The 27,002-nt window shown below is 33.4% G+C and overlaps 1 protein-coding gene across 2 annotated transcripts in view; it reads right to left on the reverse strand.

Moving 5' to 3' along the window:
- The window catches only part of LOC145294003 (inactive peptidyl-prolyl cis-trans isomerase FKBP6-like), a 58,393-nt gene that overhangs the window by 25,137 nt on the left and 6,254 nt on the right, over positions 1 to 27,002 (reverse strand). Inside the window, exons 1-6 of one of the 2 annotated variants that reach the window (XM_080140945.1) lie at positions 21,625 to 21,672; positions 19,233 to 19,323; positions 17,311 to 17,538; positions 15,692 to 15,781; positions 5,518 to 5,649; positions 4,007 to 4,077 (exon numbers count right to left, since the gene is read on the reverse strand). In XM_080140945.1, the coding sequence (XP_079997071.1) occupies positions 4,007 to 4,077; positions 5,518 to 5,649; positions 15,692 to 15,781; positions 17,311 to 17,538; positions 19,233 to 19,323; positions 21,625 to 21,657 (645 nt within the window). In that variant the 5' untranslated portion in view covers positions 21,658 to 21,672. Of the gene's footprint in view, positions 1 to 4,006; positions 4,078 to 5,517; positions 5,650 to 15,691; positions 15,782 to 17,310; positions 17,539 to 19,232; positions 19,324 to 21,624; positions 21,673 to 27,002 lie in introns of those variants that run through there. The other variant, XM_080140957.1, reaches the window with a different exon arrangement.

Consider the following 27,002-nt stretch of genomic DNA (forward strand, 5'->3'; position numbering starts at 1 on the left):
AAGAATGGTCCGTAAAAAATCCAATAATTTGATGCCCCTAGCACCACTCTGTGACTTTTAGTTTTGGAGGAGATAGAGTTTGAAAATACGGAGACAAACAGACAGACATATAACCGTTTATATATTAGATAAAAAAAAAAAGAAAAGAAAAAGAGACAAAGAATTTGCATTGGTGATGCCAACTAAGTAGAGAGTTAATGCGCCAAAAATCAATGGAATCGATAATAAAATTTGTAATCCTTTCTGCAACCCAACCATATCTGGTACAAATAAACTTCACTCTATGCCAGATTTCTGCACTAAGCTTCAGTTATGAATATTCAACAGTTTTTTTTTTTTTTCATCACTGTTGTGTGAAATTATCAATTCAATCATTTTGTATGAGTTAGATGATTTTATTGTGGGCATTGGTTTCCCCAATACCTTTCTAGTTAGATTTCTTTCTAGAAAGATTTACAAGAGGGACACACGAAGGTTGCCAACATTTTAAATGAAATTATTTCTGTGGAATGAACTGGATTGGAACTTGGCACACCCAAGTTACCAGTCTTAACCACTGTCACCTCTAAAGTTGTCAATAACTCAGACACACGCCTCTCTTGGCACTATCCTAACTTTGTCCATGATGACCCTCTTCAATTCTGAAATAGTCTGAGATTGTTTGGATAGACATTATTATTGAGATTAAAAAAATAAAAACTGAGGAAGGGTGCAGTAGGGAGATTATGGTCCAGTGGGTGTGAGGCCGTTTAGGATCAGATCTCATACTGATAATCTCCAAGGTTTCACTTATATCATTAAACAGCTATAAAACAAAGACTGTTGAATATTAATGACTGAAACTTGGTGGACAAGTCAGGCATAGACTGAAGTTTATTTGTACCAAAAAGATTGTAAATTTTATTAATGATTTAATGGGTGGAATTTTTTGGAGGTGGGGGTATCCTGTAGGACGTCCATGTTTGCATAAAAAAAGTTTAATTATATGAAAGTCAATGTGTTTGATTTCCACAAAAAGATCTGATGCATATAACAGATGATAATTTAGAGATGAGATGAGAAGCTATTTTTTTGTTTTTTAGTAAAAGGAAGCAGTTATTATTTAGAATTCAAGCTAATCAAAAAAAAAAAAAAAAAAAAAAAAAAAATTCAGAAAATCTTTATGATGTATGTACTTGTCACGGAACCAAGATGTCATATTCCAAAAATTGATCAAGTAGTTTTAACTAAGAAAATAAAATTTTATGAGTAAGCAAAAAGGGACTGTCTCATGTCACAATCTTGAAAAAAAAAAAAAAAAAAACAAGGGCAGACAAGTCCACAATAATTCAAACTTGTGAGATCAGCCTTGCAATGCTAACAATTTTACATTAATTGGTTAAAATCGTTTAAAAATTATTTTCTTTATAAAAATAAAACTACTTGATTAATGTGATTTTTGGTGCATGGCGTTTTTGTTCTGTGATCAACATGTACATCATAAACATTTTTCTGTAGTTTTTTTTTTTTTTTTAAATTAGATGGATTCTAAATAAGAACCAAGAATACTACTTGAAAAGGTAAAATGGGGTGAAAGTCCTTTGTGAAAATTCAAATACTCTTGATTAGTTGGAATGAAAAAGAACACCTCACCCCTTATTAAATTTCAAAGGTGATTGTAAATAAGATGAAATAATTATCAGAATAAAATCCAAACATTTGTGGGAACAAGGCTAGATAGGAATCTGTTGACATTGGTTTTAAAGATAACCAAGTTGTAATATGTGGGAAATCAGTCCTGCAACAAAGTGTTCCACAGATGGGAAGCTCTTGTGAAGAAGCTCTGTTTGTGGAAATTTCGCTTGACACTGGGTACACTGAGACAGAAAGGAGAGTTTTTCTTCATTGTGGTAGCAAGACGAGTTCTTGCCATGATTGTCTTACAAAGAGAAATCAGAGATTTGGACACAGTCAAACACTTTCCACGGAAATAACAACAGAGTAGAGCGAGAGACAGTTCTGTGAGAAACAGAAGAGATGATCCCTCATTAGATTTTAAAATGGATTCTTAATTCTGTGATTTCATCAACGCAGGTAAACCTTTACTGTTTAGAAAAGGCTCTTAAAACCGATTTCAAATCATCAGCGCCTTATATAATAAAGACAGTTTAAAAATAGAAAAAAATGACTTTCATCATCCTGAGTTTTACCCCTTCCTCAAAGTCCAGAATGGATGGGTAGACCATTACCCCTCTAAGTCCTAAGAGGAAAAGGTAGACCATGTAAGACATTGAGTCAGTTAGTTAAGGACGACCTTAGGAAGTTGAGATTATGATCAGGCCTTGCACAAGACCGAAATACCTGGAGAAGAGCCATCAGGCAAAACAATCCAGCGTATGCTAGCATAGAAATGGACATTAAACGATGAGGATTATGATGATGGGTTTATCTCAACCTTTCTCTTTTGGGCAAAATACTGTGTTTACGGGGGCTGTCTATATGGTTGTTTGGACCTTAATTGTAATTATTTAAACACAACTTTTTTTTTGCACTGTTTTTGTTTCATGACATATTGATGATTTGGATAGGGTTATAAGGGCCTTTTCTAAATGGTAAAAGCTTACCCGTGTCAATGAAACCATCGTACACCTCTGGAATCCATAATGTTTAGTTTTTAAATAAATAATTTGTATTTTAGCTCTTACATTCTTACGATCAACCAGTTTGAGTTTATTTCAATATATGCCAACACCCACTATCTATCAGGGCTCTACATTGCAAATGAAACAGTCGCATTTGCGAGCGATTTTTGAAAGTGGTGACTAGAAATAATAAAATGCTTATCTTTTGGCGATTGTATTTCTTTCACTGACAATTTTCCAAAAGCTCACTACTAAGTGAAAAATATCTTTTCAACTTTTTTTTTTTAATAAAACGAATTAAGTTAAATTATTTAAACAATAAAAGTTTAATTGAAGAATATTTTTTTTTTTAATGAAGGCTGTTGAAAAAAATAACTTGAGAAATCAGAATGTTTATACCTTCAAGTATTAACATAAAATTTGTTGTATATTTAGAATTACACTTATTAAAAAAATACAGAAAAATCTTTATGATGTACATACTCGTCACAGAACAAAGATGTCATATTTTAAAAATCATGTGGGTTTGGCTAGTAACTTTTCTCTTAGGCTAGTAAACGAAAATATTTAGTTGTCAAAGAGCAACTAAAGATAAATTTATCCATAGACCCCTGTATATATATATATATATATATATATATATATATATATATATATATATATATATATATATATATATATATATATAGATAGATAGATAGATAGATAGATAGATATATTGGAAATTTGAATTATTAAAAATACTGATAAGCTGTTAGAAAGTCATACAGCACAATTTAGTTTTATTTGTTTTACAATTTTCTAAGATTTACTCCTTCATCAGAACTTCAAATAAAAATACAGTGAAATACTTTTTTGTTTTTAATTTGCTTGGTATTGAAGTGGATACAGGATGAAACAATATTTCTTATTCATTTGGTCTAAATAAAACTTCACCCTATATTCACTATGAAATTGGAAAAAAAAAACTCTTTAAATTGCATTGTATAGCTTCCTAAAAGCTTATTATTATTTTTAATGATTCAAATTTACAATATGAACAATGCTCTCTAAAACCAAAAAAACTACATGTGTAGAAATAAAATCCCAGAATGGCTGTTACAGTTATGCATATGTGGGTGTCCAAAAATGTTATATTAACTAGCCTGAATTAAGATCATCAGAAAAGTGGTTGGGTAGTTAACTCAAAAGATAAATTTCTATCAACTCTATGCCCTCTGGCTCTACTCATTTGCCGCAAATATACAATTATATTTTTATGCTTAAACATATTCTTTTAATATATAACATTATATTTCTGCACAAATTTAATGACAAGATGAAACTCCAAAAGGAACACATGAATATTAAATAAATACAAAATTAAAAGGAAAACGTTGCCTTACCTCATTCAGTAAATAATAGTCATCCACACTAACTTGATCAGATATACTAAGAAGTGTAATGACAAACAAAGCTGAAAAAAATATTTATAAAAGAATTAATTTAAAAAGGGAAAGATAGTTTGCTTGAAGCATTGCTGGTAAATAAAATATAAGTGAATTAGAAGGTTACACCGATGTGGGTTACTGGTGTGAGAAGTGGTGTGGAAAATGAACAAAAATAGACAAATAGGTGGAAATCTTGTAGAATAGTCAAATACTGTACGTCTGTTTATTTTTCAAAGTCACATATAATATCACATATAAAATCAGTAAATGGGGACTTACTGACTTTTTTAATATCTTTGATATTTCAGGATAACATCCCTTCGTCAAAAAGAAAAAAGTATAAAAAAAACGATGAGTGTTTAACAATAATTCATACTTACAAATTTATGTCACTGATTTTTTACACTTTTCTTCTTTTTGACTAAGGGATCCTGAAATATCTAAGACAGTCCCAAAAAACAGTAAGTCTCCATTTACTGATTTTATATGTGATGTTATATGCAACTTTGAAAAATAAAATAGATGTACGGTATTTCACTATTCTACAAGATTTCCACCTGTTTATTTTTTTTCATTTTCCACACCACTTCTCACATTGCTACAGTCTTCAATACATGCATGTAGAATTAATTTAATTTTAAAAAAACAATCCATGCTTTATATATTTTAGGTAAAAACTATTACATACTTACATGCCATGTCAAAATTAGTAAAAACTCCAAAAATTACAAAAATGATAAAATAGATCTGCTACAACTATTTTTTTTACAAAAACAACATAGATATAGCCGTTCACCATTTTCTATTTTAAAATGACTGATTACAACTATTTTGTCAAAATCATAAACTACAGTTACCTTTCCTAGATTATGAGAAATTTTCCACATTAACAAATACAATAAATTGCTATAATTCGATAAATTTTATTTTTATTTGCAATTATTTTTCTACTCAATCATTTTTCATAATTGTTGGAATTTTTTAAAAATGTTAAAAATCCAAACTACAGGAAAATCTTAATGATGTGTATACTTCTTACAGAACAAAGATGTTATATTCCAAAAATCTTATACATTGATAAAGCAGTTTTATTCTTAATTAAGAAATTCAAATTTTATGAGTATCTGTGTAACTATCTTGCCTATCATTATGAAAAAAAAAATTGTCAAGAATGAAAGTAAGACAACTCAACAATAATTCATGATTGCAAATCTATGCGATAATGCTGACAAATTCTCATTAATTGATTAAAAATTATTTTCTTTATAAAAATATAACTACTTAAACATTTTACATGAGTTTTAGAACCGCACATCATTGTTTCGTGACAGGTAATTGCATCATAAAAGCTTTCTCTTTAGTGTTGTTATTTTAATTAGGTAGAATTCTAAAAAAGAATCAATAATTGCACCAAATCTGTAGTTATTAATAAAAATAAATATAAAAACTTGTTAAATTTTTCTTACCGGTTGCATTTTCAGGTACTCTTGGAGGACAGCCCATTTCACGGAAACCATAATCAGATCGAATCAAAAACCGGGCAGTTTCTCCTTTGCACATCGTCAAGAGAGATATTTCCCAACCAGGAATAGCACGGCCTAAATATTTTTTTTTTCAAAATGTAAAATTAAAACAAGATGAAGATCAATATTGTTTAATATTCTTAAAATCTATCTTTATTATTTCTTAATTTGTAAATACTTTGTTCATTGCTTTCAATTCTCTTATCATTCAACTGTCTATCTATTCATCACATTAGCCATTATTCTTAAATAGCTTTTAACCTTGATAAACAGTGACTCATTAGTTTAAAAAAAAATTTTTTTAATGTTGTCTCACGAGTTCTGCATGTTTGATTGATCTAAGTTTTCAGTTTTTGTCGAGAATTTCAAAACAAAAATAAAAAAAATCCATATAATGTACAACTGAAATGAAAATATCATATTCAAAAGAGAGAGTTTAATTTTTCTCACATTAAAAACTGATTTGTCTCATTATGCCCTCATGGGGAGGCAAATAAATACAGACTTCATATATTTATAGTGATTTCCTGTAGTTGCATTAAATGTGTTTCATATTGAAGGATGGGGAGATGAGATCTTGTGAATGACATCATGAGGAAAGCTGAAGAAATAAATAAATGAATAAAAAAGTCTTTTGGAACGCTGATATTGTTAAAGCTAAAAGTCTTATCAAATCAGTTTGCACTCTGGAGACGAAGCGTGTTCGAGATAAGTGTATTTTACTTTTTATGTTTAATTTCAAATATTAATAACTACATTCTATTTCAGTACTTAATTTATATTTTTATTTCCTGATTGTTTTATTTAATGATAGCGTTTGCTCGTCATAAATGTTTATTATATCTACCAAGTTAATCTTAAGGATAGCATACTCAACCATATTATTTTTCTTTCAGACCCCCCCCCTCTCAATTCTTGTTTTTTCATTTTATGTTGAATTTACTTATAACGGCACTAGTTGAATTTCAGAAGGCTCCCCCTCCCCTCGCTGTTCTCTTATATCGCAATTTCTTAAAACGTCACTAGCAAAAATTCAGAAAGCGATCACGTTTTTGTTTTAACGGTTAATTAAAAAAATACATAAATAAATAAAAAAGTCTTTTGGAACGCTGATATTGTTAAAGCTAAAAGTCTTATCAAATCAGTTTGCACTCTGGAGACGAAGCGTGTTCGAGATAAGTGTATTTTACTTTTTATGTTTTATTTCAAATATTAATAACTACATTCTATTTCAGTACTTAATTTATATTTTTATTTCCTAATTGTTTTATTTAATGATAGTGTTTTCTCATCATAAATGTTTATTATATCTACCAAGTTGATTGTATGAACAGATTAGGAAATTGTATTCATTGTTAATTCGTAAGAGGTGAATCTATCACCATACTTTCCCTTTAAAAACCACGCCAGTTGGACCTTATTAAGTACAATACTTAATAGATTTTTTTTTTTTTAAAAGGAGAGTAGAGAATGTTTTGTGGAAGCGTTGTTGGCAGCTACCGTTACTCTCGCTTCTCTTTATTTGTCACTCCTCATTTTTTTTTTTTTTTTTTTTAATGAGTGATTTTTCTGACAAAGGGAGAAGAAAAAGTTGTATTCTAGGTTGGCAGTATTTTGCATGAACAGTTGACAGAGATGGCGGAAATTTTCTGTTCCTATATCTATCCTTGTAGCCATGTCACTAGTAAGGGTGCTGGAGGTAAGCGTTTTATCTGGGCTGACGTTATCCGCCTGATAGTCAGGGACCTGAACCTTGGATTAACCACTAAGGAGGTTGTCCAATCAGTAAGTGCAAAGTACTGGAGCTGCTGTATTGCCATTTGGTGAATGGATTCTGGACCATGCAGTAGCTTCTGGTGGGGCCTCTCGATGCCATATTAGTGGGTAATTGTTACAGCTTTACCTTATCATGTTCTACAAAAAAAATAAATAAAAAATTCTTTGTTACTTTTCTCTCTTAGTTTCCCCTCTCTGTCCTGCTCTAAGCAAGTCTGATGACCTAGTCCACAAACTCCAAAATTCCATCATGACAAGTTTCAATAAAAAATACACGATTAAACCTGGATCTGAAACTTCCAACATAGACCCCCAGTACCATGTCTCCTTCTCCAACATCATGGGTCTATGTTCTAACCTTCCAGAGGTTGAAGCCCAATTACACAAGACTAAACCAAACCTTTTATTTTTAAGCGAAACTGGCATTGAATAGACTATTTCCCTAAATGAGTTCGTAATTAAAGGATACTCTAACTTAACTTCCAAATCTGACCCCCAAGATCGCCATGGGCATGGAATATGTGCCTATATTAAAGATGGCTTTCCATGTGGTAGGGACATCTCCAGAGAAGATTCTAACTTACCTTATATGTGCTTCCGGGTTGCACTAGCTCACACTACCGCATTTATATTTACTCTCTATCGCCCCCATAACAGTTATATAGGGTTTCATTGAGAGAGTTTTATTAAAAGATGAGTCTTAGAGAGTCTTATTAGAGAGAGGGATGTTGAAAGGTCTCAGAGAGAGATAGATGTTGTAAGAGACTAGATAGATATTGTTCATGTTATAAGATAGAGATTCTTATATATTAAAAGTTCATTCCTTAATTGTGTTGAATGGAAGAAGAAGAAAGCTCTTGGAGTGAAGGGATAGTGTTCAGACAGTTTGGACATGATGATGTTGAGACGTGTATGTAAAGACATATAACACAAATATATAATACAATTCCACTTTACCTTTCTGTAAGAATCATAAGACACAAGACGAGCTTTACAAAAAACACTTGATGGTTTATTCTTCACACGGCCGTGATTCCATCATCAAGAATTCAAAGTTTTCACATTTTTTTCTTGAAGTGACGTCTCACTCCTAGATGACTGAATCTCTCTGAGTTTTCTCACTGACTGACTAACTCTAAAGTTTTTCTCTATTCCTAGAACTTTCTATTTTCCGTGACGTCATACACATGTTAAAACATGTGCCTTCTTTCACGTGTTATGGACATACGTGTCCAAAACTTTTCCTATTTCTACAAAAGGAATTTTAACCTATATTCAATATGTTAAAAACATTATCTTATAAGCTGCATTCTTTCAATTTAAAATTTCATAACAAACTTGATAGTTAACATTCTTTCCTTGAAATATTTATCTATATTCAAAACAAATGTTTGTTTTACATTTTTAAATTCTCACACGTAATCTATTTCTAAACCCAGATTACGAGGTTCGAATTTCGCCTATGCTATTTCATTTTCATTTTAAACTAAATTCTCCATTTTTATACTTACATGAAAAGGGGACAGCCCTTATCATGTAACAGCGGAGTTACTATCTTTAAAAGCATATCTGAGAAAATTTACCAAGTTCTATCAGCTTATCCTTCAGATAACATTCACGTATGTGGAGACTTCAATGTTCATAATGTGGAATGGTTGACCCACTCAAACAAGACCGATGATGAGGGGAGGTTCTGTCATGATTTCTCCATTGCTTATGACCTCACTCAGATTGTTCACGAACCCACCCGTGTGCCCGACAATGACGGCCAGTATGCGAGTCTCCTAGACCTTTTTCTCACAACTTACCCTGAACTATGTTCAGTTTCCGTTCTTTTTTTTTTTTTTTTTTTTACATGAAGTTCACCACTTATCAAGGCCCAATGGCCACTCAGGGATAAGGGTTATTGTGTGTACAGTAATCAAAGGGATAGTGTAGCAATAGTATTGGAGAATTGGTAAGGTATCATTACTTAGGAGGGGGGGGCGGTTCATCAGGAATTTGTTTGTGTTGGACTTGAAGACATCCAGGTTGAAGTCGGGAGTTCCACAGGCAAGCGGAACAGAGTTCCACAGGCGTGCAGTTCTAAGAAAGAAGCTTTGTTCATGGTATCTACGTTTTGATTTAGGCACAGATAGGGAGTGGGGAAAATTATTGACGGTGGTTTCAGCTAGTCGGGTGTTTTTTGAGAAAGATTGGCGAGGGGAGACCACAGAATGTAGCTCAGACAAGCACCTGCCATGGAAATAATGATAGAACAACGACAGACTCGCTACGTCTCTTCTGTGGGAAAGAGGTTGCAGGGTAGAGAAAAGGGCATCCCCCATCAAGCCACAGAGTCTATTTTGTACTCTGTCAAGGCAGGATAGGCTGTTTTTAGCAGCCCCCGCCCAGATGTGGCAGCATTACTCCATCTTTGGACGTACTTGGCTCTTATATAGATAGAGAATTGCATCATTAGTGAGATATCTTCTGGAGCGGTAGAAGGATCCCAGTATTTTCCCAGCGACCTTGGCCACAGACTTGATGTATGTGTTCCATTTAAGATCAGGTGTAAAAATCAAACCCAGGAGCTTATCAAAGCCTGGGGCCTCCCTTAGACGAGAGCCATCCACTTCAATTGATGCCAGATGGGGATCAGAGCATTTATGATGTAGAGATAGGAGCTTGGTCTTAGATGCATTAAAGGTAACTAGCCACCTCTTTCCCCACTGTACCACGCGCTCAAGATCAGAGGAGAGAGAATCAGAGAGAACATCATCATTTACGGCCTTTGATGTGTTGCCATATATGGTCGTATCATTAAAAATGAAATGTAATAAGTCCTCAGATGTACCTCTCTATCGTAAAGTATATCGATCCACTATGGCTGACTGGGATAGTTTCCGTACATTTATATCGGATCTTCCTCTGCGTTCCATGTTTAAAAAGAATGTGTCGTCTATAGTATCAGACCTGACGGAATGGTTAATTGTAGGTATAGACCATTTCATACCCTCAAAAAAGTTTCAGAAAAAACCTAATAACCAACCATGATTTTCTCCAGAATGTGCTGCTGCTATTGTGCACAGAAATCATTTTTTCTACTGCTTCCAACGTAATAGATGTATGGAAACTAAAGCCGCTTTCAGGACTGCCAGCAACCATTGTAAGAAAGTAATAAAGAATGCAAGAGAGTCATATGCTCAGTCCATCAAGTCCAAAGTAGCTGAGCAGAGGCTTGGTTCCCACCAGTTCTGGCAAATAGCAAACAGAATCCTAAACAGAAGCATGTGCTTATCCCAACTATCATCAATAGACCTGAGTTAATCTCGTCAGCATCAGACAAAGCCAAACTCTTTGCCAAGAACTTTGCAGCTAATTCTACCCTTTGCGACCAAGGCCGCCAACCCCCAATATTCCCTCCTGTATCAGAAAACACGCTATGTGACATACAAATATCTGTACATGATGTTGCCAAGCTAATCAAAAACCTTGATTCCAGTAAAGCAACCAGCCCTGACGGTATTCCAATTATAGTACTCAAAAAACTTCAACCAGAACTAGCGCCCATACTTACAAAACTGTTTAAACGTTGTTTTAAGGAGAATTGCGTCCCATCACCCTGGAAAATCTCATCAGTATGCCCTGTATTTAAGAATTCAGGTGATCGTTCATCCCCCTCTCAGTACAGGTGAATAAGTCTCCTGCGCGTCATGAGTAAGTTGCTGGAATCTGTGTTAAATAGAGAAGTAATCAACCATCTCAGCAAAAATAACCTTAGTGACACACAATATGGTTTCCATTCTGCTAGATCTACAGCAGATGTGCTTACAGTTATATCTCATAGGATTAGCGAATCTCTCGATAGAGGCAACCTTTCTAGGGCAATTGCTCTTGACATATTAAAGGCCTTTGATAGAGTATGGCATAAAGGTTTACTTCACAAGATCTCCAGCTTTGGTATAGCTGGAAATGTCTTCTCAATTATTAAATTATTTCTCTCTGATAGGCAAAAATCAGAAGCTCACAGTATTAATGCTGGAGTCCCTTAGGGGTCCATCCTGGGCCCAACTCTTTTCCTGATCTACATTAATGATCTTCCAAATCACATCCTTACATCATTCGTAGACATTTTTGCTGACGACACTACCATCTATGGTAGTACATCTAAGACAGTAAACAACCAAGTTCTCTTCGATTCTCTCTCCTCTGATCTTGATCACGTTGTACAATGGGGAAAGGAGTGTCGTGTTACTTTTAATGCATCTACAACCAAGCTTCTATCTTTACATCATCAACGTTCCGATCCCTATCTGGCATCAATTAAAATGAATGGCTCTCGTCTTGGGGAGGCCTCACGTTTTGACAGGTTTACTCCTGATCTTAAATGGAATACATACATCAAATCTGTTGCCAAGGCCGCTGGAAAAATGGTTGGATCCTTCTATCAATCCAGTAGATATCTCACTGCTGATGCAATTCTCTATCTATATAAGAGCCAGATACGTCCAAGGATGGAATACTGTTGCCACATATGGGCAGGAGCTGCTAGAAAAGACTTGTCCTGCCTTGATAGAGTTCAAAATACACTTCGTAGCCTCGTAGGGGATGTCCTTTTCTCCTCGCTGCAACCTCTATCTCACAGAAGAGATGTTGCGAGTTTGTCTCTGTTTTATTGTTATTTTTATGGAAAGTGTTTGACTGAGTTTCAATCTATGGTCCCCCCTCGCCAAACTTTCACAAGAAACACTCGTCTAGCTGAAAACACTATCAATAATTCCCCCCACTCTTTATCTGTGCCTAAACCTAAACATAGAATCCATGATCAAAGCTTCTTTCTTAGAACTGCACGCCTGTGGAATTGTCTTCTGTTTTCCTGCTTTCCAGCTGTCTATAATAATCTTCAAGTCCAACATAAACAAGTTTCTGATGAGCCGTTCCACTTAAGTTAACAAATTCACCGAACTTCCATTACTATCGATTACTATATTGTCCTTTTGACTACTGTACACTCTTTAACCCTTATCCTTGAGTGGCCTATGAGCCTTGATAAGTGGTGAAGCCTATGCAAAAAAATAAATAAATAAAAAAAAAAATACTAATAGTCAGCCCTTTTGCCAACAGCGATAGCCTGAGTCAGATGTGAAATTTTGGAATACTGTCTCTTTTTCTATCCCCCCCAAAAGCCAGCTTAAAAAATGTGAATAAAGAAATTGGAAGCCCTTTAATGTCAGCTGCTTGGTAAGTCAGTTGCACCCAAAATATATGCTATTCATTATTTATGTTAGGCACAAGCTTAAGAGAGAGACAGAGTGTGTGAAGAAAAGAGACAGACAAAAAACGAGAGAGAGAGAGAGAGAGAGAGCGTAAGTGAGAAAAAATAGAAAGAGAGAGAAAGTGAGTGAAAAAAAAAGGGAGAGTGAAAAAGACAGAGCAAGAAAGAAAGCACGAGAAAAATAACTAGAGAGAATTTTTTTTTTTTTTTTTTTTACATGGTAGTCACCACTTATCAAGGCCCGGAGTGTACAGTAATCAATGGGATAATATCGTAGTAATTGTTAGTAATGGAGATTTGATAAAGTGTCTTACTTAAGGGGGCGGTTTATCAGGAATTTGTTTATGTTGGACTTGAACTCATCCAAGTTATAGTCAGGTGGGAAACAGGCAAATGGAAGAGAGTTCCACAGGCGTGCACTTCTAAGAAAGAAGCTTTGTTCATGGAATCTACACTTTGATTTAGGCACAGATAAAGAGTGGGGAAAATTATTGACAGTGGATTCAGCTAGACGGGTGTTTTTCATGAAAGATTGGCGAGGAGGGGACCTGAGATTGGAGCTCAGATGAGCACTTGCTATGGAAATAACGATAAAACAAAGACAGGCTTACAACATCTATTCTGTGGGAGAGAGGTTGCAGGGAAGAGAAAAGGGCATCCCCCACTAAGCTACGAAGTCTATTTTGTACTCTGTCAAGGCAGGATAGGCTGTTTTTAGCAGCTCCTGCCCAAATGCACACGGAAGAGAAAAAGAGAGTGAAAGATGAAGTGTGACAAAGAGAGTACTTGACTATTATCAAGTTAACCTTTTTAGACATCAGTCCCACAAAACAAATCTCCCCCTTCAAAACCACGCAGCACATCAAGTGGTCATCTGATTTTTGCACTTTTTATCGGCTGTTCATATTTCCCATGCATATTACTTTTGACCTTTTCTAACTTTTCAATTTCCATCGTCAGAAAGATGGAGAATGTTTCAATGCCAGAACAGAATACAACATATGTCCCTCTCTTTTGTGGATTCACACATAGTTTGAAAATCATCCTGAAATCAATAATGATGACAGTCATTTCAAAGTGTGATTAAACCCATGTAACATGTTAACTGTAATCATTTGTAGCATATCAAATCCTTTTTTTGCTACCAGAAGTATAAATCAAAAACAAAAAGAACATAAACTGGTTTTACACTTCTGAATTAAAGGTAGTAATATATATATATATATATATATATATATATATATATATATATATATATTTAGTAAGATGATTGATAATTTATAATTAAAATTAAAAATTAAAAATCTGCTTCATAAGAAGGAACACAACAAAGCCAATAAATTGTATGAGCGTTTTGGAAACAATGTTTTTATTGAGATAGACATTAAGTCATGGACAATAATTTTAACATATGTTAATGTCTATCTCAATAAAAACATTGTTTCCAAAACGCTCGTACAATTTATTGGCTTCGTTGTATTCCTTCTTATGAAGCAGATTTTTAATTTTAATTATAAATTATCAATCATCTTACTAAATATTAAAATAGCTCTAGGATATATATACCTGTTGAGCTTATTATATATCTGCAGTACAACGAGCACTATTTTTACTTGTATTTTCATTGCATTAGTGATTTTACTATCACATTAAAACACACTCTGCTCTTTAGACTGCTGTTTTAATCCCCTTTATATATATATTACTAATGTTGGGACGATTAATTGGAATCAGAATCAGGAATCGGAAAAATCAGAACATATTTTCTGATGCCAAAAACGATTCCTTTAACTATCTTTTTTTAATTTGATCTTGTTTAAAACAAAATCTTCCGCTACTGGTAATAATGATAAAATAATAAATATTTATTTACTTAAACTTCCAGTAAAACTAAAATCCATAGATCACCCTCCCCCCTCACAATCGTTTTTGCATTTGAGAAAATATATGCACATTTAACATATGATTTTGCAGTAATTGGGACAAAATGACAACTCTGTAGTTAAACATTTAGAGATTCATAAAGAATCAGAATTGGAAATTTAGTATGAAATCTGTAATTGTATCGGAATCGTGAAAAATATTGAAATCGTCCCATCACTAATATATATATATATAACCCTTATCCCTGAGTGGCCATTGGGCCTTGATAAGTGGTGAACTCCATGTAAAAAAAAAAAAAAAAAAAAATATAGAATAAATGACAAAAACTTTATATTCCAAAATACATGAGGTTGACAATTTTGTATTTTATTCCTTTACATAAACTGATTTGTACAGTTCTTGACAGTATCTGTTCCGTAGCGCAAAATCAATCACTTAATTACTATATCAATTAGTGAAGCTATTATGCCCTTAACTCATCAGAAGAAATCGCAACAATCAATCCACCAAAAGGAATTTTAAAAATGTGATACGACATGGTTAGAATCCGAAATTTGGAAGAGACGCTGCAGTTACCTTTATATTTTTCAATTCTGCCATCTTGAATACAAAATTGTCAACATCATATACTTTGGAATATAAAGTTTTTTTCATTTATTCTATATATTGCTCTGTATTCACATTGAGCTTATTATATAAAGATTGATATATAATAAGAAAAATATATTTCTACAGAAATAGATATATATATATACACACACACACACACACACACATAGTAATAATATGTAGTAATAAATAGTGACATTTACACCTAGAAACAAAATAGGTTTAAGCCTTCTAAAAGTCGTACTAAAATTGTTTGTGGCATAGTGGATAGACTACTTTGTAAAATTCACATGCTTCTGGAAGTTGAAGGTTCAAAGTTCAATCCTCATTGCAGGTGACCCAAAATAGAATTGCAAAATACTTAAGACTTCAAAACAGCCATGACTGATGAAATGAGAGCATGATTAAATAAAGGATTTTATTCAAAATTCTGCGCAAACTCCCAAGTTCAACAGAAAGATTCCTGAATTCAACAAGATATGCCCGAAGAAGGCTGGTGGCTACATCGATTGAAATGTTGCGAAAATAATACTAAAGATGAGAACAGTAGTCCAAAAAATCCACATAATACAAATAATTTGGTTTACTCACCTGATCCCATTTTGTATTTAAAACTTTGTTTTCGAAGATGACTAGAATCAAATGGATCATCAGAGTATTCAAAATAGGCATTGTAATGCACTAAAAAAAAAAGAAAAGAAAAAAGAAAATGTGTGTATATATATATATGGAAGTTATATAACAATCAGTGGCAAATGTATTATGAAACTAATGAAGTTTAACATACAAGGAGTTTTTTTTTTAAGTGTTTGTTATTAAACCAACTTTATTTTAGTAGTATAATTTTAAACATTTCCAAGGTTGCTGCAAAGAAGGTGGGCTCTCTCTACTATGCTAGAAAATTATTCACACCTGAGAAATATTGTATATCTTTACAAAGCCACAATTCACCCATGCATGGAGTACTGTTGCCACATCTGGGCTGGTGCATCTACCACTAGTTTTTCACTCTTAGACAGGGTCCAAAAAAGAGTCCCTAGTCTAATAGGGTCCCACGCTAATGTCCAAACTCCAACCCTTTTCTCCATTGCCGCAATGTTGCATACCTGTGCCTGTTTTACAAGTACTTAAGTGGCACGTGCTCCGATGAAGACATAGCACTTGTAACCACACCTCAACATACACACTCCCGAGTAACCAAACAAGAAGAAAATTCCCTCCCCTTCACTGTTGAGATCCCTAGATGCAATGAAGCCTTTTATTCTTAATCGTTTCACTTCCTAAACTGTTAAACTTTGGTTTCCCCTCACTGTTTCTTGCTTCTCTGACTGTACTAACACACAGAAGTTTAAATGCAACTTAAACAGACATCTCGCAGTTCAACTTCTCCAGATAGTCCCCTGTAGATATGATCCCAAATTAGTAGCCTCCCACATCCAAATGCCAATACATCATATTTGGGATGAAAAAAAAAAAAAGAGTTAAAAAGAAAGACCCATATGATTGACAAATACAAAATGGCATAGAACGTTTAAGATATATAACAAAAAGTAATGAACACTTTTATTAAACATCGTTTCATATAATGCATACGTTTTTCTCGTAGTCTTTTACAGACTTGAATGTTTTAATTGAACTGTAAAATTATGCCCCAAAATAGGAACTTTCCAAAGACATTTCATGCATTTCTTTACTGATCATAAACTATCTGATCACATCTGTATCAGAGTTGAGAAAATTCGTTGGCTTTTCATGAATATCCTCTGTCCTCAACTGTAAAGTCTTGAGATTGTTTAGTCATATTAATTGTTCCAGTGAAGCGCTATGAAAAACATGCATTGAAGGCATAATACAAAGAAGCTGGTTGAACATTGCCTATCTTTTCTTCTGAATATACCGATAGACAATGTTTATGAATTAACAAACATGATCAAAGCAACTATGACTGATGAAATGAGAACATAATTAAATAAAGGATTTTATTCAAAATTCTGTGCAAATTCCTAAGTTCAACAGAAAGATTCCTGAATTCAACAAGATATGCCTGAAGAAGGCATATCTTGATCCAAGATTGCCGGTCTTTGGGGATATTCAGCCATGTTAGTGCATATCCTGTAGTTAGCACAGAAAACATTTAATAATGATAAACACTTTAAGGATTCAGTTATTGGACAGTAACTTAAGAAAAAAAAAATGGTTTAGCATTTTACCATTAACAACTGAGTTCTCTGTAACAAGTGGACCATAGCCTCTTTTAAGTAATTTTTTTAAGACACCGCCATCATTTGATATGTCTTTCATATTCTTTGCCATTTTCTCGAAACTTGTACTGGTCAGCTCTATTTGGTTCATTTCTTCTTCATCCAAGAATGAATTAGAGTTGTAAATCTTATCAAATTCTTCTGCATTCAATCGTTGATCTTCTGTGATTTCATAAACTGAAAAGAGAAATAGAAAATATTTTTTTTAGTTCAATCAAAATTGAATTTGTGCGATTCAAATTATATACATAATCAAGTTGGAAGTTTAGCTCAATTGGTTGTTTTTCATATTTTAGTATCTCTGATTTAAATCAGAAATTTTATATTCCTTCAATTTTAGTTCACACTATTGTGCAACTTTAATTAAATAAGTTATCTTTTATGAAATGAAAATTTAAATTCTAGTATTTTGAATTGATATATTCAATGTTAGTTCAAATATTTCAATTTTAATTGTTGATCCTCCCTCTTTTTGTTTTTTAACAGTGAGCTTAGAAAAGGGGTTTTAGTTCAATCATTTAGTTAAAACTTTTTAAACAGAAAAAAGAAATACAAAATGCTTGAAACAAAATTCTATTCAATATTGCTCTCAGATTTATCTCTTTAATTCTTATCTTATATTACATGTGAATAAAAAAGAAAAGGTTTTATTTTTCATTTTTTTTTTTTCAAGTTAGAAAATTTAGATTTGAAAAGTTAATTAAACAAAAATTATTTGGCTTGAAGATGGCAATTAAAAAAAATTATGTACATGTTAAAGATGGGCTTCTTTTTCTTTCGTTGATTATTGAGTCATTCTACATCATATGTGAGTTGCATATTGACCATGGTGATACAAAGTGAATTTCTTCATTAAATTTACATTGGTTTTGGTATACATTTGATGAGTCACTTCAAATCTTCTTCAGCAAGTCTTTTTCCTTGGTTACTCTCAACTAAGATGTGTGGTCTTGTAATAGTTATCACCTTGGTCAGATTCAGCTGGCTTCCTCTCAAACAAGTACAGCATCTCTATCACAGCTGATCCTGAGCTAGGTCACATGATATAGCTAGCCAATCCTGATGGTTCCACAGCCAGCGTTTTTATTTCATTAGTTGTCAATCCAATGTCTATTACTCTCAATCAAGTCTGCATTGCCTTGCTTGGATCCTGTTATACATTTATTTTTACAACTTCATAACAATTTTTATTGTTCAGACATAGTCAGAACACCTGTTATGATCCTCCCTGCTAGTCACTGATTCCATACACCCCTTGCATTTTACAGCCTTCAAGGGATTTAAGGACAACTTAGGTGCAGCTAAGATTTAAATTTTTTTTTTTTTTAATTTAACACGAATCATCATCATATCGGTTATACTATCCAATATTCCAGTGCTTTCCAGTTATCCATGGTTTCAAACTCACAAACCCACCAATAGTAGACAAAAATGGCTATCTGTTACGCTTTCTATTATTAAATACTTCACATGGTTATGAAATAAAAGAATATAAAAATATTATCAAATTTGTCTTGAACATCTTATAGATAATAGGTTATATTAGTCTTCTCTAACTCAAATTATCTTATTTTTATAAATAAAAAAATATTCAGTGACAGCACTCTTTTTGATTTCCAGTTTCTTGTTGAATAATTTAGATATCGTCAAATGGACAAGACAGCCGTTCTTAACACAAGAGAAAGGACAGGAGCGAGCTTTCATGTTATCTGAAAGGAAGATAATCTAACTAGAAGGGACCATATTTTGCTTGTCACTGTTGTTCCATCTGCAGACATAATATAATCAAATAATCTTGTCTATAGAGCTTAGTCAAAATTTGTGAGTGAAATTAAAAAACAATTTGTTCTCGGTTGACTAAATTGACTTACAAGTGTCTTCTTTTTGCATTTCAAACTCAGAACCAGAAGTCAATTGTGCCAAAGAGATGCCATTCTTTAGGTTAAGGTTGCTCATGTTTTCCTGTGGAAAAAAAGAAAAAAAATTTTTTTATGAAAGTCACTCCAGACAAGACATGAAGCCACTTTATGTAAGAAGCTAAAAACTACATAAGATGATTAATGCAGAAACAGGAGATGCCTATTGAACACTCTTAAAAAGAGAAATGCTATAGGTACGAGTCAGCAGGAAGAGAATTTCACAAGCCTGCAGTTCCTGAAAAGTGGCTATTGGAATAGAAAAATGTATTATAATGTAGTATCTGAACAGCAAATTGATGAAAACCACTAGATCAGCTATTCTCAACCTTTCCTCCATCATTGACCCCTAAGCTTTATGTATTTCTCCATTTACCCCCTACTTCCATGCAAAAAGATTCACAGCCATCATAAAGTGACAGAAAAATAAGAAGGCCAAAAAGAACCCTTTTATTGTTTTGGACTTTAGGTTTTGTTATAAAAATAGTATTATGCATTCATATGACAAAAATAAAGAAAATCAAACGTTTTCTAATAGAAAATTATGAAGTTAATTTGTGTTAAAATAATGTTAAAAAAATTACAACCAGAACTTGCTCCCCATACTTTCCAAACTGTTTAAGCGTTGCCTTAAGAAGTGCTTTCCAACACCCTGGAAAACCTCATCAGTATGCCCTGTATTTAAGAATTCAGGTGATAAGTCATCCCCCTCTCAGTACAGACCAATAAGTCTCCTTTGTGTCATGAGTAAGTTGCTAGAATCCACAATAAATAGTGATGTAGTCAACCACCTCAGCCTTCTTAGCGACACGCAATATGGTTTCCGCTCTGCTAGATCTACAGCAGATGTGCTAACGGTTATATCTCATAGGATTAGTGAATCTCTCGACAAAGGTTAATTTCTAGGGCAATTGCTCTTGACATATCAAAGGCCTTCGATAAGGTTTGGCATAAAGGCCTACTACACAAGATTTCCAGCTACGGTATAACTCGAAATGTTTTCTCTATCATTAAGTCATTTCTCTCAGATAGGCTCATAAGAGTAGTTGTTGATGGGCAGAAATCAGAGGCCCACAGTATTAATGCTGGAGTCCCTCAGGGGTCCATACTGGGCCCAACTCTCTTCCTGATCTACATCAATGATCTCCCAAAACACATACTAAAATCTTTCGTTGACATCTATGCTGCTGACACGACCATTTATGGCAACACATCAAAGGCCGTAAATGATGATGTTCTCTCTGATTCTCTCTCCTCTGACCTTGAGCGCGTGGTACAGTGGGGAAAGAGGTGGCTGGTTACCTTTAATGCATCTAAGACCAAGCTCCTATCTCTACATCATAAACGCTCTGATCCCCATCTGGCATCAATTGAAATGGATGGCTCTCATCTAAGGGAGGCGCCAGGATTTGACAAGCTCTTGGGTTTGACCTTTACACCTGATCTTAAATGAAACACATACATCAAGTCTGTTGCCAAGGTCGCTGGGAAAATGGTGGGATCCTTCTACCGCTCCAGAAGATATCTCACTACTGATGCAATTCTCTATCTATATAAAAGCCAAGTACGTCCAAGGATGGAATACTGCTGCCATATCTGGGCGGGGGCTGCAAAAAACAGCCTATCCTGCCTTGACGGAGTACAAAATAAACTCCGTGGCTTGGTGGGGGATGCCCTTTTCTCTACCCTGCAACCTCTTTCCCACAGAAGAGACGTAGCGAGTCTGTCGTTGTTCTATCATTATTTCCATGGCAGGTGCTCGTCTGAGCTCCATTCTGTGGTCCCCCCTCGCCAATTTTTCTCAAAAAACACCCGACTAGCTGAAACCACCGTCAATAATTTTCCCCACTCCCTATCTGTGCCTAAATCAAAACGTAGATACCATGAACAAAGCTTCTTTCTTAGAACTGCACGCCTGTGGAACTCTGTTCCGCTTGCCTGTTTCCCTCCCGACTTCAACCTGGATGTCTTCAAGTCCAACACAAATTCCTGATGAACCGCCCCTCCCCAAGTAATGACACCTTACCAATTCTCCAATACTATTGCTACACTATCCCTTTGATTACTGTACACACAATAACCCTTATCCCTGAGTGGCCATTAGGCCTTGATAAGTGGTGAAAAAAAAAAAATGAACAGAAACACCAGAATCATTATCAGTAGGAAAACTGCTGATTCATTGAGTCAATTAGTTTACAATTAGGTGACAATCTCAAATTCTTAAGAAATTCATAAACTGCTTGCTCCATGCAATGTGATGGCAACAGCTTTGGCTGATGTCACACAAAATAGTCATAAAGAGTCAATGAGGATGGAAAGACAAAAGGAGAAAGAGCAATAACCAGACCTTCACTAGAAGAGTGCAAGAGGACTGGAGCATAAAGGGAAGCTTATTGTCATTCAAATTCCATAATAATTTGCAAAAGTTACCTGAAAATAATGAAGATTGTTAAGAATTAGAGAAGTCTTGTCATTCTGACTTGAGAACATCAGTCATTATTATTTAAAAGAAAAAATACTTGATGAATATTTGTGTAATGTTTTTGTCTACTATGTTTTTTTTTTTTAAATCTAACATGTAGGTACATAAACTTTCTGTGGCATTTTGTTTATTTTATTTTATTTTTTTTTTACGAGTAATTATTGAAGTAAAAATGGATAAGCACCCATTTTTTAAATGAATAATTTAGCTGACTCAAACATTCTTCTTGACAATGTCAATTCTCTAAATCAGTTGTCATAAAAACTTGGAATGGAGACTGGTTCAGATTCAACATGTTAATCTTCAAAAAAAAACAAAAACATAAATGTACAACTTTTCAGCTACATATTTGCATATCTATTATCTTTCTGATAAACTTACAGGAGTCGGAAAAATACATGATTACCCTTATAGCAGTGTTTATAAAATAATAACAGTAATAAATACAAACATTAATAAATAAAAACAGTGATAAATAAAAACTAATAAATAAAAACAGTAATAAATAAAAACAGTAAGTTAGAAAATCACAATTGGTCCATGCATGGAGTATTGTTGCCTTGTATGGGATAGTGCATCTCTTATTTTTAGACAGGATCCAAAAAAAGAGTCTCAAATCTAATAGGCCTTGCATTATCAACCAAGCTCCAACCCTTGTTCCACTGCTGCAATGTTGCATCCTTGTGTTGTACAAATAATTTAATGAAATGTCCTCTGATGAACTCATAGCACTTGTGTCCCCTTGACATAAATCTGAGCATTTAAATAAGCATTTTTTACATCCATTTGATATGTCTTTAAATTGCACTAAGCATCAAATTGCAACAAAATTCTAATTGTCTTTAAATTTGTCATTGGTGAAAATGTGGCAAAATATTCGACTCTAGAAATTTGTGAAAAACCTTTTGCAACAAATCTTGCTTTAAAAGTTTCACTGCCAGAGACTGTGACTTTTTTTGGAGAAAACCCAGCAAGAAGAAATTATATTCTTATCCTTTCGTTTTGCCACCGTTTCATATGTATTATTTTCAGATAAAGTTTTTAATTTGGATTTCATAACTTTTTTCCATTTTTGGTGATTTTCTGAATTAATTGCCTCATTATAACTTTCTGGTGCGCTTTTCAACGAGTAACAGTAATCCACTTTGGAGTCTTGTATCTTTTCAATTTTTAAGAAGTCTGGCCTTTTTCGATTCCTTATCTGGTATCGACATGCCCGGTTAATATTTACATCAGTAGTTTTACTGCAATTGTCGTTAGTATTAATATTTTCATTGTGATCGATTAATATCAAATATTTCCTCACGTTTTTCATCCACTGGTTCGTCATTTTTTTTAAATTCAATGTATCACTGAATTTTACACATCTAACCTTTTTTATGCATTTTGGTCTGAAAAGTAGATTAAATATGCCAGACTGCTTTTATCATAACCTACGAAAACACCTTTTTCACTTTTAATATTTAGTTTACGGGTATTTTCTATAAATGTAAAGCAATCTGAACCAAATATATGCATTCGGTTCAATTTTGGTTTCACACCGCAAAACGCTTCATATGGGGTTTTACCCAATCTTCTATTGAACGATTTATTTCTGATATATGCTGCCAATATTAAAGCGTATGTCCATAAACTATGCGCTTATTTTGATTCGATAAGTAGACATCTTGCCATCTCGAAAAGGGTCTGCCATGTTCTTTCAGCGGTGCCAGTTTGAAATGAGAAATATGGCGCTGATTTCTCATGTTTAATACAATGGTTAATTATTAGAAGTTCAAAGTCTTTAGTAGTAAATTCAGTTCCATTGTCTGAGCAAATACATTTTACCGAGCCGTATGGGGCGATATCAGCTAAATATTTCTTAGTGGTGAGGATAGTGTCGGATTTGTTTTTTAGGAAATAAACCATAATTAAACTTGAATAATTGTCAACAAAATTCAATGCATACCTTAGATTAGCTCTTCCCATCGGGCTTATCAGGCCTGGCAAGTCACAGTGCACAAGTGAGAGAATTTTCATGGTGTTTTTGTCTGGTGTTTTGCTTCTACATTTTGCCATTTTTCCCTATGCACAAACATCACAATTTGGGAGATCGTCTGAAGGTATTATTTTCATGCCTTCGACTACATTTGGTAATTTTTTAATATCAGCTATATTGTAGTGTGCCAGAATTTTATACCAGGTTTCTAAGTCGTGACAGGCAGTTTTTGAGGGAACCATACTTTTTAAATAATATATTCGGCCATTTTCTTTAATGTCAAATACAGTTCCATTTGGATATATCAATTTTGACTTGTTTTGGCCAAACTTTATATTCATGCTCTGTTTAATGGCGGCCTGCATGGAAAATATGTCTTGCTTAAATGTAAATATGAAAAGAGCATTTTTAGAATACAGTTACAAATTTCGCCTTTATTTTTTTTTCGTGATATTTTAGCATCGCCTCTTTTGAAGACTATATCATTTATTTGACTACCGTCGGCCAGTTCGACAAAATGACTCTGTGGATTAAAGTTTGAATCAAAATTAATAAAATCAGATTCCTTGGTGATAATGTGTGCTGTAGCACCAGTCGGCAAGAAGATTTTTACTGTTTGTGGTATTGTCAAAGTTACATGTGAATAGAAATGTATATTCTTCCTCAAAGTTCTCAACGTTTTTGATGGAGTCCATTTTTGAGCTTCTGTATAGGCATTGAAAACTTTTGTGATAGGGTCATCCACAATTATAGCAGATAATTTCATTCTCTTTCTTGGGAAAATTACTCTTGGGGAAAACATTGCGGTGTAATTTGGTTGTGTTGGTTTTCGAGAAGCATTTTTGAACTTCATGATATTGCTAGAGTTATTATTGTCCACAAGCATCTGATTTGTCTCTTCATAACTATGCAATGCCACTTTATATTCACTGAAAGTTATGGGTTTGTCTTTTTGCATTATAGCAGTTGTAAATGGTTTAAAATTGGCTGAAAGTCCCTGGAGCGTCATTGCTATTAACAGATTATCGCTTATTATTTCACCCTAGAGTTTTAAGGCATTGGCGGTTGTTTCTGCTCTCATAACATAAGTCAGTAATAGTTTCATCTTTGTTAAGTTTTAGAGACATTAGTTCTGTATATAGAGATATAATTTTCGGTTTCCCTTTTGATAAGTAATGTTCTCTTAATATGTTCAATGCTTTCCATCCATCATCCAAGGCATCTCTTATAATCAGAGACAGACTTCTATCGTCTAAGCATTGAATCAGTTCTGCAAAAACAGTCGCATTCTTTTTGAGAAATTCAGGGTCAATAGGATTCTCTGGTGGAGATTGTATAACTTTGTGCAGTTTTTGTATCCTTAAATACCCCAGAAATTTCACCTGCAACAATTCGAATTTAGATTCCGATCCAGCAAAGCAAAGACGATGGCTAGACGTATAACTTGTTAAGTGTTGAGACATGTTGAACAAATCAATGCAGTCCCGATGTCTAGTGTTAAGTAATTCTTAGTAACAAAGACGGCGGCGAAGAATCAATGCAGTCACGTTTCAGTTGTTTCAAGATAGAAGTTGACGGTGAACTGAATTGAATACAAAATTCAATATTTTTTATAATAAAGTTAGAAGGCTTCTGATTGGTTGATTTTCCTAACCGTAAGTTATAAGTAAGATCGTCAGAATCATTGGGGCCATACCCTCATTAGAAGTCAAAAACATTTTAGCAGTAGTATAGTAATTACTAATGGTGTAAATTGGGTAGAATTTGATTTATGGGGATGGCTCAACAGAACTTGTTTACATTTGAAGGCGATCATGTTGTATTCAACTGGGAAGCAAACCCAGCAGAAAAGTGTTCCATAGGCGGGCAATTCTGAAAAAGAAGTTTTGTTCATAGAATCTGCATTTAGATTTAGGCACAGATAGGAAGTGGGGGAAATCGTATATAATGGTTGTACCTATTTACTATGCCTCCCCACAGGACAGAGTTAGACACCAGGGTCGTTTTTTAACGTGGAGAAAAGGTACAAAAATAAAAATTGTCTCAGTCGTGAAGGATTTCTCCTCCACCGAAAGAGAACAAGAAATAGAAGTGCAGCATCTGAAGAACAGATACTACACTTTGATCTTGTCCCGTATATAATGGTTGTAACTAGTCAAGTGGTTTTTGTTAAAGTTTGACAAGTTCTTTTTTTTTAAGAAAATCAAATTTTATTATGTCAGTCGTCATATTTGTTTAGGATACATTTAAATTCAAGTGCGGACAATTCGAGTCGATCAACGATGGTGCTTCTGCACTTATATTACCGTGTTACTTTTTAAATAGTATTATCAAGTTAAATTCAAGTTTCATGATATTTTTATTAAATTGTTAGGTGGAAGTACAGAATTGTTACAAAACACCCTCCCTTCTCCATGTTAAGGATGATTTTCAAAATAATAACATTATTATTTCAGCAGTACAGTAACATAAGTACCTCAGCGATTTTTATTTAATTTAAGTAAGAGATCATCAATGGCTTCCAAAAATACTTCGTTAAAAATCATAAAATTTTATTTTCGTTAATAATAATAAAAAAAAAAACTTGATCATTTTACATGATTTTTAGGGGTAATTTTCCAAGTTTAGTCCCACATTGTTGACAAACGATTGTAAAAGAATTTTTGTGGCCTCTGAAAAATCCCTCCCATTCAAATATGGTTTTACTACAAGATTGTTTTTACAACAGTAAAATTGAATAAGATTTTTTTTTTCATATTATAATAAAAAATATATTTTATTTTTACTTTTAAAATATTTTTAAAATAAACAAATGAACAAAAATATATTTTAAAAGTAGTTTACAGTAAAAGTCGTCTTTATTTTAACTTTTATAATAAAAAATATATTTATGGAATGAGTGAAATGTGTTTCTACTACAAGTTTTTCCAACAGTAAAATGAAATGAGATTTTTTTTTAAAATAAACAAAAATATATTTTAAAAGTGGTTTACATAAAAAAGTATTTATTTAATCTTTTATAAGAAAAATATATTATGAAACAATTCTGTTTAAAATCAAACATCATTTCTTAATAGTAAAATGTAACAATTCTTAACAAATGGTTTCAACTTGTATTTTTGTAAACAAGCAAACAAAAAACTATTGTAACAATAGTTTGCATGAAAAAATAGTCTTTAACTTTTAAAAATAAAAATATGGTTAATTTCAGCTTGTTTTCATGTTGTTGTAAAAAAAAAAAAATGATAAAAAAAGGGATTTTTCA

This window comes from Euprymna scolopes, chromosome 2 (genome assembly GCF_053919585.1).
Source record: "Euprymna scolopes isolate OS-2025 chromosome 2, ASM5391958v1, whole genome shotgun sequence".
NCBI classification, from domain to species: Eukaryota; Metazoa; Mollusca; class Cephalopoda; order Sepiida; family Sepiolidae; genus Euprymna; species Euprymna scolopes.